Source organism: Nomia melanderi, chromosome 11, assembly GCF_051020985.1.
Source record: "Nomia melanderi isolate GNS246 chromosome 11, iyNomMela1, whole genome shotgun sequence".
Lineage (NCBI taxonomy): Eukaryota > Metazoa > Arthropoda > Insecta > Hymenoptera > Halictidae > Nomia > Nomia melanderi.
In genome coordinates, this window is record NC_135009.1 from 1,161,568 (window position 1) to 1,180,061 (window position 18,494).

Here is an 18,494-nt window from a genome sequence, read left to right on the forward strand (position 1 = left end):
ACTTACTATAAAATTAATTTTACTTTCACTTTTTCGGAATTTTATCTTCAAGACAATGTCTCCGAGTACACAATCATCATCGATGAATAGTACTTTGGATTTTAGAATTTAGAAATGCTGTCACAGTAAACCAAAAATTTTTGTAAAACTATTATAGTGGGGCTACTATTATCATAGATATTGAAAAGGTGGATCTTCAGTAAAAAGAGAATTAGGAAACAATATGGACAACACGTAAAAATACAACTTAATACCACGAAGGCCAACACACGACTCTATCACGCACAAAAATGTTCTTCTCCGCTGTCTCTTACCAAAATGTCCTTCTCGCACGCATTCCCACTCGCTTTTAACACACACCCCCATTCGCTCTGTCTTTCTCCCCTTGCACCCTTCTCACACGCATCTTTCGCCCATAGTCAAAATTCACGCAGTCACGTACACGCTTTTCTCACAGTTCAGTCGCTCAGTTCCAGACACTCTTCCTCGCATTCTTTCAGCCACTCGAGATTTTCTAAACGCAGTCACACTATTTTCCAAACATCCCGGCGCCGGTCCGTCGCAATACGACCTGGTCGCGCTTACGCACGCACAACAAACCATTCATCCTACAATAAATATTCTAGATACTTACTTATCACACTTACTTATCAGTAGACTCGCATTTCCTTCGTTTGCCATCTCGTGTACAATGCACGATGCACGCGTGTTTCGGTACGATAATAGAGATTGGTATGATTGGGGCTCCATTTTCTGGGCTGGGATGGAGAAAAAAAGGGGTTTGCTCCTCTCCTGTCCACGTTTTTATTGTGTAAATATACAAAGTTTTCCTAACCTGAATTCCACGGTTTACTGTACAAACTGAAAGTGTTTAAAATTATCGCACCGTAAGTTTTTTCAATTTTAAATAGAATGGGTTTCATGGGTGTATAGAATTTTTGAGAATCACAAAGTAAAAAAATCTGCCCCTCCCGTGCACCTCCAGTACGAGAAAGGCTAGCCTTACCATTTCTAACTCTATTGCCAAATTCCGGGGTGTCAAACTGCCACCCCTCATTTTAATGACTTCCAATTAGCGATTCAAGCTCAAAAGTCACAACAGGAAGGGAACTCTCATTCACGACGCTTGAGCCAGCTCAGCTTCGACACGTGATCGCTGTTCTGCAAGAATTTTGTTTTAATAAAATGAAATGCAGAAACATAATTTCGGGGCACCCTTTGTATTAACACTAACTTTTTTCTCTACCGTTCCATCTTCGTCGTATACTATTCCGTTTCCATTTTTTGTTACTACCGCGCGGCCGGTGACGGCCACGTGTCGTAGAAGTGAAGGAATCCCCTTGTCTGTCTAACTGTTTAGCTTGTCGACAGTGTGCCAACACTCCAGAGCTGGGCAACAAATACTCAACAATGCAACCATGCCATGCATCGTTCGGTGGTTCCGAGTCTACCACTCCCCGTTCAAACACTTCTTCAATACAGAGAAGAGGATCAGAATATAAAGGACAGAATCACCCAGCGATCCAGTGTGGTCAGATCAAGACTTGTCCCTCCGCCATTCCTATCCCTTTTACGACTCCATTCCTCGTCAGCGGGCATCCTCTAATACCTAAGCAGTCTAGGTAAACCTATCACGTGAGATCTCCCGCGCAACAGGAACTTTTAACTTGTAAGTTTTTGTCTGCCAACAATCTCTTAACATTTTGAGTACCAGGCATAAAGTTTTCGAACTAAGAGAGTATTTTTACTTTCCCATTCGTTGCACACGGTAAAAATATAATACGACAAAGTCAATAGTGGAAAGCGAGGGTAAAAGTTTCACGCTTTATAACGAGCTTAACATTAGATTTACAGACATTTATCGTACAGCTTGTTCTACTGTTTTTGTAAAAATCGACATTCCTTCGTTTAGATTTCGGAAAGTAGAGATTTAAACGTAGACGATTAGGATTCATATTAGCGTACCCACATTAATCAAAATCGACACAAACATTCAGCAAATAATGTTTATAAAATACAGTAGGAGTCAAAGCGACTCGTTCCGTAAATCTAGTGTTAAACATAATATTGGCCGATTCTTTACTACAAAGCTACAAGAGTTCAAAGACCAGAAATTTCTCGATTCCAATACTTTGATTCTTCAATTTTGTGCAGTGACGTGGGTGAGGTCCACTCGCCGCACTCGGCCCGATTGTTATGACAGTTCAGTTTCGCCACGTCTTTGTTACTAGCCCAGACACCGTGTAATGAAAGCGGACGATCAATTGATTAAATATAATATTCATACGATGGATTCACGTGTAGAAAATTGATAATAATGTAATAGATGATAGACTCAGGTTTGTGGAATAAATGAATAAAGTCGATAGAAAATCCGATAAAGTAAATACAAGTAGGAGAATAATTATACGATTGTAGTCCGCGTTCGGGCACAGTTTGAAACACAAATGTTTCACAGTGAACAGTAACTTTTTGCATTACTGAAATATAGCGGCCGGACCGACGAAAACTAGTCAGTAAGAGCATGAGTTGGTGATAAAATTTTCTAAAAAAAGGAACATCTTACAAGGAAATCACAAAACTGGCAAACAGAAGCAAGTCAACTGTACATAGTACTTACAGTGTGGAGCATACCTGGTTCAATAACTAAAATTTGTGCTTAATTCTTTATTTTACATCATGAACAGTAAGGTATGTAAATAATCATAGCAATAACATACTGCATTGTTCAACGGAACATAAACACTTTCCAAACATCTCCTTTCGTTTGATATTTAAAATATACAATCAATGATATGATTTTAAGCCACATTTTCTGTATTATGGATTTCTTAACTTTAAAAAAAGTCTAACGTTTAGCCCAAAATTCTTTTAGTGGTGCAAGGCGTCGAAGGGAACAACCAATCCAAGTCGCTCCTCCCAAAAAGAACAAATCTAAACGGTACCGTCCCCGAAGCAACCGGGAAAACAAATAGTCAGATCAAATCACGAAAGCGCCCGACCAACACAAATTGTATGACTTATAACTATTAAAATTTTTGTTAAACTGCCCACGCCGTAAGAACGTACTTATTGTTATCTCGATCCATGTATATTTGACTAAATCAATTTATTTAGGGTAAGTTGGGAAGAGATGGCCTATTTCTTTTAAAGAACTGTTACATCGGAAATATTATTAATACCTAAAAACAGAAAAATACATTTATGAAAGTAGATACATATAAAATATTTAGTTAAATAGGCCTTTATGCAAGATTTAATATAACACTAAATACATTCGAAAATATAAATATTTAACAATGTAAACGCAATCAGGCCATCTCACTTGGAATTATCCTAATGGAGTCGCAAGGCGATTCCAACAGTACTCGCGCGCACATCTAACCATATATACCTTTCCTTTACCTTGCAATGGAAATTCAATTAATATTCTTCAGCTGTAACTTAAAAATATAATTAAACAGACAAATAAAGAAAAACAGAAAAGTTCGACTATGCACTATGCACTGTGCTGAATAGTTACACAATAAAGAGAAAAACAATAATGGGAAGTCGCGACTAACACCACGTCTGCTTCCACTCTGACACATGCAATACTCAACTAAATTCTGCGCATTTTCTTTGCGCAACGAAATAGCAGAGAGAAAAATAAAACGTTAAGAATCCCTTAGTTTCCTGGTGTCACCGGAATTGAATGTTTCATAAGTCTTTCTCTAGCTTTCAAAAATTTCTTGCAACATGCTGATTATATCGATCGCTCCCAAACAGTAGACATCTATTTGAACGGAATAGGATAAATTAGTTTCTTCCCGACAGGAAGTGAACAGTATGAATAAAATATGATGACGAACTGTAGTTGAACGATGCTACAGATTTACCGCGCAGACGTTTTCCGACATTGGGCGAGATGGACATGTTCCGGAAGAACTACAGAGCCTATTATTCTGTGATGTACATCACCGGGCTATGGCCCTACGACAACTCCATCGTAACGAAGATAAAGAGAGTTGGTTTCTGTGTACTCACGCTCAGTAGTATAGTAATCCAGGTAATGAGAATGCGAAACTAGGCAAAGCGCAGTTTTTCTTACAAAATTAAATAATTTTTCGGTTCGCAAAATAGAAATCATTTTGCACTTGTTCGGGTAATTCAATCTGAATAGTTCTATGTGAAGTAACGGTCGACCCACAATTTTCGGTAAGCTTGGTAACTTTTAAGGCGAATATTTACATATGGTAATGACATCCTTCCGTGAACACAATTTCGAAAATTGTCTTAGTAATCGAGTAATATTCCACGGAGGTATTCTCAAACTGATTAACTTACTGAATCAGTAGTATTTCTCCGATTGGGAAATCACATTGCTGAATTTAAACATTTGTTTCAACGTAACAACTCAGATTGGTTACACTAATCAGTAATGGCGTTAAATCTGACTGAATTGTTAAGGAAGGATTCTCGTGTAACAAGTATAAAAAGTCGAATATTTCTGCAGACATCGATAGTAAAATACTTTCAACTTTTCAAATTAAACTTGAAAACACTTAAAAGCATTTGCAAGTCGTATTCGAGAAAGTAACGAAATCAGAAAATTGTTTAATGTAATAAATTAGAGGCCAGCCACACTGGAAACACAATGAAACCGCCAGACTTAAAAAGATGAATATGTTAGATGTGTTAAAAATTAAATGTATTATCGACTCAGAAACGTCAGTAAGAAAGTTAACCTTATATAAACCTAAATCGAATTTCATTGTGGAAGGCGAAAGTAGAAAAGAAAGTAGAAAACTGTAAGTATATTGAAACTTCATCCGTGTTTTTCACGAAATCGACTAATAAACTTCAAGCAGTGTTCGTATTATTCGGAATACACTTCTCTGGGTATCGGGCCTCCGATCACTATTTTATTTTCTAGTCATGATGCTTTTGTAAAGCATAGTAAAACAGATTATCTGTCGAGAGAAGTAGGGGAAGGTAGGGTAAAATGGAACGGTTCTTTTTAAAATGCAATAACAAAATACCTCGTGTAATAGACGAAATCTTTTGAAATTTTTTTTGGAACTCTTAAGTGGACCTTTGGCGATAAGGAAATACAAGACTTTTCGAAGGAATATATCAAGTTACGAAGGGAAGAAGCATTTGTCAAAGACTTGAAATATCCTCTTCGCGAAAATGGTAGGGTAAAACGGAACATCCATTTAAAGCCACGTGCAAATACGAAACATTTATTTTTCTCCATTGAAAATTATTAACTGACATAAATAGGCTGTAAGTATAGTTTATTTTGTAAACAAAAATCACAAATGAATGTGTCATTTTGCTTTCCTGCACTGGTGAAATATTCATAGGCCCAGCGTTGACACTGTAGGCACTAAATTCATTCTTCTTTTATATAACTAAAAGATTTTTTAGAATTCATGTTGTCTCTTTTTTATTTTCTTTCCGAAAATGGCTTTCTTCTTTTCTTTTCTTTATTTTTTACATTTTGCTGTTTTGAGACTACCATTCTCATTGTTCATTTTAAATTTTTTTACATAAGCAGGTGACGGTAACATAAATAAAATAAATAACTTTGTGACTGACTCGTGTCCGATCCCGTTTTTAGCGATCCCAAGAGCAAAAGAACAGACATACGCGTTTATTTATTTACTCACTCCCACACTACGATGCAGCATACAACAATTATTGGCATTTCCTATTCTTCTTTGTATATAAACAGTAGCGTTCTACCCCACACTAAAATGTTCCTTTCGACCCGCGGGCCGTAATGTAGACAAAATTTTAAATCTAAACGTCAGCCTGAAATAAAGAAACGTCTTACATGTGAAAGGGGCGGATTAAGGAATTATATTCAGTACTACAGTTACCGTTTGCAATTTTTTAATCTAAAGTTTAAATGTATAACATCCAATTTTTTCACTGAATAACTTTATTAGACTTATTACGTCTATGTCAAGCGTCTCTAGCTTGACACGAGCACGCTATCTACGAAAAACTTTGGTGTTCCGTTTTACACTACTCTCCCCCATGTATCCGTTCGGAATTGTTCGACGTGTATAATTTCTCACAATTTGTGTTAGAAACAGGTTCAGTCTTGACAAAAACTATATAACATCAAACACTTTGTTCGATTTTTACACTCTTCTGAGTGTAACAAGAGCAATACTGTACGTAAACAATGAGTACATCCTTGAAAAAGATAAATATAATTGATCGCCTCTTGAAATGAAAATGTAACATAGTAAAGAAAAATTGTTTTTATTTATAAATGTTGGTATTCTCACGCTTGCATAGTAACAATTAAAGAAATAACTATTTTGAACAATTATTATCATTGCTTCCATTACACGAGCATCCCCCCTTAAATGTTAGCGGAGTTTGGTAAACAAATCTTTCAAAACTCTTACCTTCCGTGAAAGAATTTCAGTTGCGATTGTTTCATGAATCAGTGTGTGCTTCCATGTTTACGAACCGGTTTGACCGTAAAGTATAATTACCTCGCGGTTTTGAAGGTTCTAAAAACAATGCACTTTTCAGGCGTCGACGATAAGAACGGTAGAAACCACGTTGGAGAACGTACTTGTGCTGTTGTCATTCTTGTTACCAACATTATTGTTTTTCTTGCGATACGTTGGTTACATCACCAACTTTCCAGTAGTAAGTTGGAAAACACGTGAATGCTTTTTACGCTTCATGGTGTTCCATAGTGTCTGTTGAAATAGTTGCTCGGGTGAATTATTCTATCTGTTATGTACAGTGCGTGTAATTTTGCTGTTTTATTTTCATGTGGCTTCAGTTAAAAGTTGGGTTCGAAAACATACAAAACGATTGCATGCGTCTGAAAGATCCAATCGAAGCGGATTTGTTAATGAAAGAAATAGCACGATCGAGACGCGTGATCCGGATACTAGTAGGTAAAGATGTATTCGAGGGACTGCTCTTACTTATCTTATTACATCACTAATAAACAATCATTCAATTAGTGCTTCTGCAAAATTACTGAAATTTTTTACGTACAATTATTATCGAAAGGAAATAACGACGAAACGTTTCAACACACTTATAAATGATATATTTATACAATGTAAACCTTCTTCGTTTAAGCTCAGCGTTGCTCAGCGTCAAGAAAAGTTTTCTTATATTTTATATTAACTTAAAGCCAAAACGTATAGCAAGATAAAGTGGGAAAGAATTCGACCAAACCTAACGGAATCGTAAGTACGTCACTCGATAGCTCTCTCGAAGAAGACACTTCCTGATAAGTTTCAAATCACCACCCCTCTTACAAGGGTAGTTACAGAGTGGAAAGCATTTTGTGGTTCAGGCTCGAATATTTTTTGTTCTGCTTGTTAACAGTTTATAAATATCAAAGTACATGTATGTATTTGTTATATATTTTCAAATATTCTGAAGGCGGGTAGAGAGCAGACAGTTGAAAATGTTAAAAATCGGTGTTTTTTTCATTTCATTTCACCCTGAAACTACCGTCGTAAGAGAAGTGGTTGTTTCAAACTCGATAGAACAGTTTTTCTTCGAGAGGAGTATGGAAAAATATCAGTACAGATTCATTTGGTTTGGTGGCATTTTTGTTCCCCTTGTTTTTAATTTGACAGTTTGGTTGGGATTTATTAGCCAACACTACCTTCGTACACAGATACTTGTATAGAAAACTATTAACGAAGCCGATTCTTGTAACAAATACTCTAAAATGATATAAATCACGATTGCAGCCTTATCGTGTGTGACAGTAATCTTCGCCTTTGCGGCCCTAATGGTTCCTACAATATTGCAGTCTAAACTTCAGATACATTATCTAAGAATCATTGGATTCTTTTTCAACCAGAGTGGTAGGAAAGTAAATTTTATCTGTTGTAACGTTGTACTGGTAACCTCGGTCGGCGTATTATCGTTATCGTGCACTGAAGCGATACCTGCAGTTTTTGGTTGCTACATAAGTGGATTGTTCCAGATCACCAGGTACTTTGCAAAGACGTTTTTTAATCGTTTGCTCGCAACTTTCAAATAAATAATATATGCAATGAATTGTATAGCAAGGAGACAGCTATCTTAAATCAGAATTCTTTATTTTTATACAAAAACATTGTCAAGTACACATTTTCATTTTGACAAATTCACTTTGAAACTACTGCAACACTAAATGATCGTTTGGATTATTTAGATTAATAATTATTTATTTGATTTACATTACCGATACCTCATTGGTTTTGATGACGTTGAATTATGTTGTTAGCTCACCATTCTAAACAACTTTTAATAGATACGTATGTGGCATCAGTACTTAATTTGAATTTTTGATGTACGGTCAGGGACAAAATGAGGATGGGCAGGAGGTGATAGTACAGGTCAATGAATTTTAAACAAATTGGAGCTAATGTTATATGCGTAAATTTTGTTTATTACACTGAATTTCGTGTTTACGTCTGTGTTTGAATGAAAGAAAAATGAAAAATGAATGAAAAATGTGAACAATCCCAATGCAGTCTTAACAGTTGCGAAAACTAATGTCATACGATCTCTTCAGTGGCGATTTAGGCTTTACAAAGTTAACATCTTTTCTTAACACGTTGAACGCCATGGAAATTTCGGTCATATTTTGCTTATGAACTGTATTGAATTTTTAAATAAAATATTAAGTTATATTCAAGTTTCTTTTTAATTTTATATATTTTGATATCGTTTCTTGATGTTTTCGGTGCTTTGTAACGTATACAGCTATTCTTAACCATGTGTCCCTTGAAAATATTTTGTTACAAAAATTAACGTGTACCACATATGGTACACGTGGCACTGAAAGTGTTAACTAGTATCGTGACGTCGAAAACTGGATTAATTACAAACCAAATTCGGTGATTAGTTGTGTCGGACTGTTGTAATAGCATAGGCTATCGTACTGTTGCCAGAAAGTAACGTATATTTATAAACATCGTGGAGAACACCTGTAAAAAATTTATAATTCATTTTACTGTCGAAAAATTAAGAGGTCGTGAACGATAACGGAGCTGTACCGTACAAGAAACCCATGTCGTATGCTTAAAAAATGTCGAAAATACACAACTTTCCCCCAGAAACATTGCAGAATGGATTTCATGGTATGAGATTAAGACATCAGTTGAAATTGATGGTATAATGAATGTAGATAATACACTGATATATTAAAAGATGATTGACGGCAAACCATTTTAAAAATGGGGGTCGGGGAAAGTGTTTTATATTAACAAGACAATTATTCGAATCGTACCGGGAAAAAAATCAAGCAATTTTGAAGTCGTAATTCACGCAAAGGCAGAAATTTTATATAAAATATTGATTTTATTACTTATTTCATTTATAACATATTTTAGTATGTGTTCACGTATTTTGTCCATCGACAAATAGGTGACTTTTCAGTATAATATCGTTTACTTGTACTAAAATGGAGATATTACTTTCAATTATTCAGTTAGATGATTGAGGTTGAGATTATTGAAATTACAAACATTTATTTGCAATCGAACGAAAGCCGTACTCAATGATTAGTATTAATATGTAAACAAATTCCATTTGGCTCAATACTGCGAGAGAATATGACAGACTCACCTAAACATTTATTTACTATACACAGTACAAGTAATTCGGAAAATGTCCGAAAGCCCCTCAAAAGTTATTGTTTCGAAGGATTGTTTTTCGATGGTTTATAAATTGAGCCTAACTTAGAAAGAATAAAGATACAAACTTGAAAAATTGACGTGCATATTTATTTATATTTCAAAAATATCTCGCAAACATTTACATTTAATACAAAATATTTCTATTAATGCATTCGTCCGGAACATGTAATTATGAAATAAAATGAAATATCATACAAATATTACATTTACCATTAAAAACTAACCGTTCTAGATAATTTCATAATTGTATTACGTATTGTAAGGAAACGTATTTAATTTCCAGGTACCTCCGTAAATGTATTTTCAGAATATTCGCGCTTAAAATAAGGTATAATTAACCAGGTAGTAACTTTGATGATACAAAGAATTTCTGTGTAAATATCTTGATACACGTTCACAAAATGGAACTAAACATACATATCAAGTTTTCAGTTAGTTCGTATCTTTATTACTTTCGATTAAAAATAAGAAATAGAGGTTTTTTTTTCTTGTTGCTTAGTTAAAGTTTTCTCGTACATTTCTTATTAAAGTGAAGGCAAAACCTTTCGATCTACCTTTCGGTACTAAGCGAACACGTTGGTTAAGTTAGGGTATGAAAGAAGAAATGTGCGAGCAGTAATGTTAACGATGTCGATATGTTTCTTTTCCCCTAGTTACCGACTGGAAAACGCAATCAACAGATCGACAAAGTCAGATAGGCCCATCGAGATAGACGTACGGTCAACCGTGGAAATCCACCAGAGAGCTTTGGAGTTGGTACCCTCATTCACACGTTAACCTTTGGCGAGTCTCACTCTTGACCACAATTTCGAATCAAAAATGAATGTCACGACTGAGACTTTAGGTTACAATCTCAGATAGAACATAAATATCGAGTGAGACCGGTGACTTTCTCCGATCATTTCTCTACATTTTTCCTGTCACTTTGATCTTCCTTATCAGTGGCGACCGCTATAATTATGGCTCGGCATAAAATTGAACTTCAAAGAGTGATTGGTTGATAAGAAACTATAATATTTATTTTTCTTTGCTAATTATACTGCAAACAAAATAAATACGATTAAAAACTAGCGAATGTAACATTATAGTAGGAGAGACTGGGATCAAATATAATAAAATTTAGATTACGTTACACGAAAGCTATCATTTTTACAACTATAATTTTTGTGCCAGATGTTAGACAGTTATCTGACATACTAGCTTCGTTTAATGCTAAGCAATGTTTAAGGTATTAATAAAAAATCGAGACTGGAGGAAGCAAACCTGTATGCGGTCGGAAGTCACGTAATCATTTTTCTCAAATTATTACACTTATTAAACGGAACTTTAACAGTCTATGGGTGTTATATTGCCACAACACACGGGAGGAATAATCCCGACAAGAGGATGGGATCTTGTCTGGATCCAGGAAAAAACCCAAAATTGCTCAGATTTCGTGTCTTATGGAGTTACACATGGGCAAATCCGAATTGGAAAAACGTGGTAGAGGTTTTAATTTGATGTTGACGGTTGCGATATTAGGATAATTCTACTCTTCTTCTCGGTTGATGGACTTTAGGAAATATTTGGTAGTAAAGAGGGGGAAACATTTGGGCCTAGATGATTAATATTTGGGGGTTGGAGTGACTAAAATCCGGGATGTCGGACTGCCAGTTATGCTTACACTTCGTCAGAAGTACATGAGGTTCACAAACTGGTCAGATTTACAAGTAGACCCTGTCATAATGCTAACGGAGTATTTTGGTATGCATAATGTTTTCAGATAGGGATGATGAACACCTTTTCAGATGGACGCAGACATGGTATGATGTCATGATGGAAATGTTGTAGATAGAATTAAATCAAAAATGATAGTAATAGCAATAATCGTTATACCGATAATAATAATAGTGTGGTAGGATGTAACAATGAGAATAATTGAAATAATTGTTATTCATATACAAAATGACTCCAACTTTTTATTTTTGATTGCGCCAAATGTAACCATCAATGGAATTTTTCATATTTTCTGTTGTTTTCTCGTTATTTGTATCTTCGATTATACATTGTGATGTAACGTTTTCTCATTTTTCTTCAATCTTTTAATTTATACAATTATATATATCAGCGTCTGAACTTTTCCCGAGGTCTACAAGATGAAAATGTTTGTTATACTTTGTAAATGTTCTACTGCTTTGATATAAATAGTACAATTTTTATAGTCATTTTCCATGAGCTAAGCATCGCGTGGAAAAATTGAATCGTAATTATCGAAAGAATTTTAGCAATTACAAATGGCAATCAAAGAGTTAAAGAAAATTGTGTACTTTTGCTTTAACTATTGCAAGTACATTGCTTGACCCTTAATTATTACCATTAAATCGTAAAGTTTGTCCTTCAGTCCTTCATGGAAACTGTTGAACATTCCTTTATCTTTGTTCATGTGTGCCGTCGCTCCACTGTCTAAACACCACTCATTCGACAGCATAGAGATAGCACTATATGCTTGCGCTATCATTGCATCTTTTTCACTACTCCTTGACGTTATAAATCTCTTTTTGTTCTTGCAGTACTTAGCTGGGCGACCAACTTTACCACGCAAATAACATTTAACAGAGTACTTACTATTATATGTATTTTCTTTAAACAAATTGTTGTCAACCTTTCTTATTTCCACTTCCAATAACTTCACTTTTAAGTCTTCTAGTGTAGGCATTTTCTCACGAGACTCATTTGCTATGCTAAATGTTTTGTATTCGCTTAGCAATGACATTAATAAAATAATGGGCAATACGGTATCTGGCAATTTAATTCTCGATTCTGCAAGTTGTTCAATTTTGTGGATAAAATCATTTACGTACTGTGTTATGCTTTGATTTGGTGGTATCTTCATCCTATATAACTGCTTGTATAGGACGCATTGCCGCATGGGGCCTTTTGACTCGTGCACATTTTTTAATGCATCCCACGCCTCCAGTGAGGGTGCAGCTCGCTTAACGTGGTTAAATTGGGTTTTATGTAAACTCAGGATGATCAAATCAAAGGCTTTCTCATCCTTGATCGCCCATTCGGCGGCATTTGCTTCCGTTATTATAATTGTACCGTTTACATACCCCCATAATTCGTTGAAACGCAAGATACTTTTCATTTGTATCTTCCAAGACTCGTAGTTGCCGTTCGTCAATCTTTCAATCTGTTATGTATTTGCGAGACTCATCATTTTTGTTGCTTTCGTTGTGCCAACACGTGGCATGCGATTTCACTTAATCTCACTTTCCGTTCCTTTTTTTTTCTCTTTAATTTTCTAAAGAATTATTTTAATCATTTACATTCTGGGGCCATAACGTGTTTGATTGTTTTATTAAAATATGTATTAATGTAAGCGCAATGTGAATGTAAGGATAACCGGTCGCAGGAATCGATCAAGCACACGTGCACACACAATATACGACAGGGAACGCATAGTACATGTTTTACGCGGGAACGTCCTCCGCCACACGACTGGCAGCCCAAGTGAGGGCGTAGCAATCACGCTATCCAACAGTCAGTAACAGAAATTTAAAAAATTGGAAGATCTTCCTTTCATAAGAGAAAAACATAAAAATGAAAAATATTCAGTTCGCCGCAATATCTGAGGAACTAATCAAAACATTAACCAAAACTTAAACATTCTTTTCACTGACATTGGAGCTAAATGTATATTAATAACAAGTTTATAGAAAATATTTCTATTCTGAGTTTCTACTACTATTTTTTCGCTGTTAAATCTGAACTTAGTCGCCTCGCCTCGATCTATTCTATTTCACAACAAGTTTTCTGATCGTTGCCCATGTTGTTACATCAGAAATCTGCAGTAATTAGTTTAAGGTGTTCTACATTTTCATCGGTAATGAGTATTAGAAAGGCGAAAAATTAGCCGGTCGCGAATGTATTAAAAATATTATCAAGATTTCCTCTATATTTGGCTAATAGCCCTCTATTTTATAAGTAACTAAAATGAATATTACTAAAAAAAATCTCAATTATTACCTGTTAGTTGCGTGTTTATATCATTATGTCACAAATGCATGTATTTCAACTACAACTTTACATCATATGTTCCGAATGGATGGTAATATATACAATATGTTTTGAATTATTTACAATGTATCACTTTCGCGCCCTGTTACATTTGATCCGAGTCTCCCCTAGTCGTAAATAAAATTTGTGTCGAGCCACACTAGACAAAGGAGTGCAAAGGGTTAAAGCAATTACTGTTGACTGCACGTTTCTTTGCGATTTAATTACGTGTCTTGTTTGTTTTGCATCGAACGATCGTCAATACGATGGGACATTTACCGAACTCGTGAACGAAGAATGAACAAACAAATCGAGACCAGTATTGCGATACCGTATTTAGTGGCTATCATAGCAGTTATCATATCGTTCGCTATAAATTTGTATCGTGTAAGTATCGTTAGGAGATCATGAGAAATAATCAACAACCGTGATTTCACTTTATTGTTCCATCGAAGGAAACATAACAACAATATTTTTGGCACACGACAGGTCTACGTGGTGTTGCAGAACAAGCACGAGATAGATAATGTGGTCATCTCCTTACTAATTTTCTTGGTGCATTTGATGATTATGCTCTTGAATAATTATAGTGGACAGAGAATGATAAACAATAGCGTAGATTTCTTTCATAATTCGTAAGTCAATTATTCCATTTAACAGACAGTTACTATACCAGGCGAAAAGTTTTCAGTTAAGAAGGATGAACGTCTTGATATCACGGCTACTAATTATTTATACGAATTCATCGTCCCTTTAGAAGTTTACAGTATTAATATCGCAATTGTTGAACGGTCAAACAGTCGATTGAAATATTCATTCCTAATTGGATATAAAATTGCGCTTGATTACGTAACCACCTTTCAACACCAATAATCACACGAAAAGATTTATAATACGGGAACATGTGCCATATGAAAGATAATGAAACAACGCTATTGAATGAAACAGGTACGATACGTTGTGGTACTGCATGCCGCTGAGATCGCAGAAACTCTTGCTGTTTATAATGATGAGGAGCATAAGCGAAGTGAAGTTGAATCTTGCCGGCTTATTCACTCCGTGTTACGAAGGATTCACAACGGTAATTCGTCGTATTTATATATTGTTTTATCCTCGAGCACAGATGCAATAAGTTTCTGTTTCAGATGATGAGCTCGTCCTTCTCGTATTTTACCGTCATCTCCTCAGTGTAGTCGAATGTTTGCCTTTTCGATGAAGATGCGCTCCATTAACAATTACACTTGCGCGTACTGTTCTGTGTGTGTGAAAAATATTTCTGTGCACTAATAGAATGTATTTTGCTTAACAACCAAAACTTGTTTCAGAGCATTGGGCTCCTTATAAGTTTACTCCCGAACACTTATTGAAATTTGGACGGGATGCATGTTGTCCCATTGGCCTAATAATACATGTAATCAGAGCCACAATTTCACCTAAGGATGTGAAGATTATTCACCCTTGGCAGTATGAATTTTATTTACATCTTGCGGGTAAGGTTATTAATGAAAAACTTATTGGTGAACAGAAAGAGTTTATTGTTTCTAGCGGTAGGACGATTAGCCAACGCGTCCGTCCTAACGCAGAGAATTGGCCCGAAATACAGAGATAAATTCTATATTTCATGCTTTTCAGTATTTTGCTTGTGAAATGAAGATCTTTCAATTTTTTAAAGTATTTGTTATTGATATTGAGGTTGAACGTGTATTAATAACAAATTTATAAACACAAACTTTCATTCGAAGTTTTAACTATTACACTGTGGAACAAATTTTGACCTATGTTAGTTATTGCAATAACCACTATGTGATTCTTATAGAGTTCCTTACAAAAGTTTAAAAAAGGGTAGATGCGCGTACTTTGTATGCACTTCTGTTACATTTCTACGAAAAGTGGGTTGGATTGCACTAATTTGCTGTGCACCATTGAATTTTGCAGACATTTCTGAAGAGGAACCCCTCCGCGGGAAGCGTGAGAACGGTTTTTCTTTCGGACAGGTTAAGAAAATGTCGGTGAAGAGCACGAGCACGGAACTTTGTCGCCACACAGCCATCGCTCGTCGGCCATAGCTATGCAGGGCCGTTACTACGCGCTGTATAGACCTGGATCCCCTTCACTTCCTATATGTATATATAATGTTTAATTGTTTTATAAATTTTCATCATAGTTATGAGAAAGCTTTTCCCGATCGTTCTGTTTTAAATAATTTGCTGTTTAATATGTGAATAGACATATACGAGTAATATTCTAACGATGATTAACACTAAAACTATCGAATCAGTCAAGATTGCCGGTATAAATTATATTATCTATCGATTATTAATATCTTGAAGGTAATAAATATCTGAAATGTTTTTGAAAATTAATTAAGTTTACTGGAACTGTAACGAATATTCGGGTACACTCAGTAGTTTTAGTGTTAAATTAAAACTACTTCAGCAAACATCCATTCTAGATTCTACTTTGTGTAATAGTTTTTTAAGTCAAATTTAATACTCTATTTGAATTCAGAATATCATTAGCTGTACCATGTAAAAAACCGATTACAATGATGTTTTTGTTTTATATTATGTTATATTAAATTATTATATTAAACATCCAAGTATTTAAAACAAAACGATCGTGAAAAACATTATCATGATTATTATGAAAATGTATAAAACAAGTAAACATTATATATGTAGGAAGAAGAGAATATTTTATCGGGAACAATATAATTGTTTCACCACGGCTCACAATAAAACAGTCAACGTCAATCAAACAACGCGCACACTCTTTATATACTCGGATGGTCTTGTCTCACTCGCACACTTTCCAGAACATTCTTTCATTACCATGCATCATTAACATAAAAATCAATATAGAGGAAATCAATTTGATCTAGAATATTCCAATGCTTTGTACATATATTCAAAACGCGCTCCCACACAGTCGCGTCGTTCATCTATTGTACACGCATTCATCACTCATCAATACATCTATTCTCGCACTCAAATACATTTATTCCCACATTTATGTATATAAGAAGTGACCAGAGTTCAGTTCTACACAGCGCGTAGGCATGGCTCTGAATAGCCGTGGCCGGCGAGAGATGGCCGTGTGGCGCCAAAATTCTTTGCACGCGCTATTTAGGGAGATTTCCATAACCTTTCCGAAAGAAAACCTGATTGCACTATTTCTACGTGCCATGAGGGGGGGGGGGGGGGGAGTCGGAAGGGTTGGATTCGTCTTGAGAGATGTCTGCAGAATCTAATGGTACATAGCAAATTCATACTAACCAATCCACTTTCCGCAGAAATATAACAGAAGTGCGTTCAACGGACGTGCATTTACGCTTTTTCAAATTTTGATCACCATTCACAAACATTTAATGATACGCAATTTTCAAAATTTTTATAGCTACATATTCGGGTAGCTCTCCTCTATTTTTTGCGACAAATTTTAACCGCCTATCCTTTCTAGTTTTCACGTAACACTTGGTTGTCTGAAAAATTCCACCGTTTTTACAAAAATCCAACTTTTTGGAAAACTGGAAGTGACCCAGCAATTTGGTTTTCGGATTCGTATTTAAGGTCAGGAATTCTATAAGAATCACCTAGTGATTATGAAAACACTAAACACCATTTAAATTCGCGGAGTTCAGTTTAAAATTCTCAACACAATATTATAGCGCAACGGGTTAACCCCTTAAGCGATACGAAAATCTTGAATGTTTCATACATGTTTTGTTCCTTCATAGCAAAGATACATAGGAACAATTAGGAATTATTTGGCATCAGAATTCTAGCATTGCACTACTGTTAACTTATTTATATTGTTAAATATTTTTAGTCAACATCAATCATTTTGCATATTGTAATTTATTTCAACCAATTGAAAAGCGTCAGTCATCGGTGACCGAATTTTTCCGGCTCGGCCCGAATCTGAAATATTCGGGTACACGCAAATGAGTCTATCTACTTTTTGAGAAAAGATGCTTTGTAGACCCACTGTGTGTGTATGGTGTTATGGCAAAGACATCAATCACTATAAAATTTCTAACGTCTACTATAATTGTGGCTAAATGCAAACAAGATGAAACAAATAATTTATCAACAATATTTTGTATACATATTTTGTATGTTTTTGTCGTTTCATAAATTTAGCAAATTCGAAGTATCGCATAAGAATGGCATGTAAGCAGATTAGGTTTCATAGCTTGTACTGCGAATTGTTTTTTAGATACAAGTGTATATACGTATAATTACTGAGTAGACTTTCAAACTTCATTTTCTTGGGAAGTAAGCCTCGGCCGAAAACCCTTTATTATATATTTTTGTTTCTTTTTTAAAGGGAACATTGGTAATACTACAGTAAATTGATACTAGGTTATCTTTCAAAAAATTGACACCTGTTATAGAACGGTTAGTAAACGTATGCATTAGAAGGGACTGCATCGGTGACCTTGAGTTTAACATCTGTTGTCAGAATAACTTATTCTCCATACGTTAGGGTGACCCTTACTTTTTGATCACAATATTTTTCTCGGGACAATTCTTTAAAGAATGTTACAATTCTAGGGCGAACTGAAAGCTGCAAGAAACCGCACTAAAAATTGTGTACTTCTTTTAGTACTAATCTAAACTTTTATATAAAATAAGTCCGACAGCTAACACTTGTACCCATTACATGTAAAACCCTTCTCAAAGTAAATGAAATATGTAATGCTTATGACAAAATAAAATAATCAAAATATACTTACTATAAAATTAATTTTACTTTCACTTTTTCGGAATTTTATCTTCAAGACAA

At 35.1% G+C, this 18,494-nt stretch overlaps 1 protein-coding gene and 1 long non-coding RNA gene across 4 annotated transcripts; both read left to right on the plus strand.

The window, feature by feature from the left end:
* The first annotated feature begins 762 nt into the window (after positions 1–762).
* On the plus strand, positions 763–3,567 carry LOC143175055 (uncharacterized). Its single transcript, XR_012999672.1, has 4 exons — positions 763–887; positions 1,372–1,669; positions 2,492–2,691; positions 2,876–3,567. It is a non-coding gene; the product is annotated as an uncharacterized LOC143175055 (long non-coding RNA).
* A 332-nt stretch (positions 3,568–3,899) lies between these two features.
* On the plus strand, positions 3,900–16,884 carry LOC143175048 (uncharacterized). 3 transcript variants are annotated; one of them, XR_012999652.1, is made up of 10 exons: positions 3,900–4,048; positions 6,538–6,657; positions 6,797–6,914; positions 7,731–7,977; positions 10,322–10,420; positions 14,003–14,093; positions 14,196–14,341; positions 14,655–14,787; positions 14,852–14,965; positions 15,032–16,884. XR_012999652.1 is itself a non-coding variant. In XM_076371866.1 (9 exons), exons 1-9 carry the CDS (start codon positions 3,908–3,910, stop codon positions 14,897–14,899), a joined length of 1,143 nt encoding a protein of 380 aa, XP_076227981.1. In that variant the 5' UTR covers positions 3,900–3,907; the 3' UTR covers positions 14,900–16,884. The 3 variants fall into 3 exon arrangements, 2 of the variants coding, with proteins under 2 accessions (XP_076227981.1, XP_076227982.1); XM_076371866.1 differs by having other exon boundaries at positions 14,852–16,884; XM_076371867.1 differs by lacking the exons at positions 14,003–14,093; positions 14,196–14,341 and having other exon boundaries at positions 14,852–16,884.
* The last annotated feature ends 1,610 nt before the right edge of the window (positions 16,885–18,494 follow it).

What these genes read in the sequence shown, in the direction of transcription:
- LOC143175048 (XM_076371866.1), top strand. Translation starts at nt 3,908, where the DNA reads ATGGACATGTTCCGGAAGAACTACAGAGCCTATTATTCTGTGATGTAC. An exon ending in ACATCACCAACTTTCCAGTA is followed by an intron (nt 6,658 to 6,796) that starts GTAAGTTGGAAA and finishes ATGTGGCTTCAG; the next exon opens with TTAAAAGTTGGGTTCGAAAA. An exon ending in GTTACGAAGGATTCACAACG is followed by an intron (nt 14,788 to 14,851) that starts GTAATTCGTCGT and finishes TTTCTGTTTCAG; the next exon opens with ATGATGAGCTCGTCCTTCTC.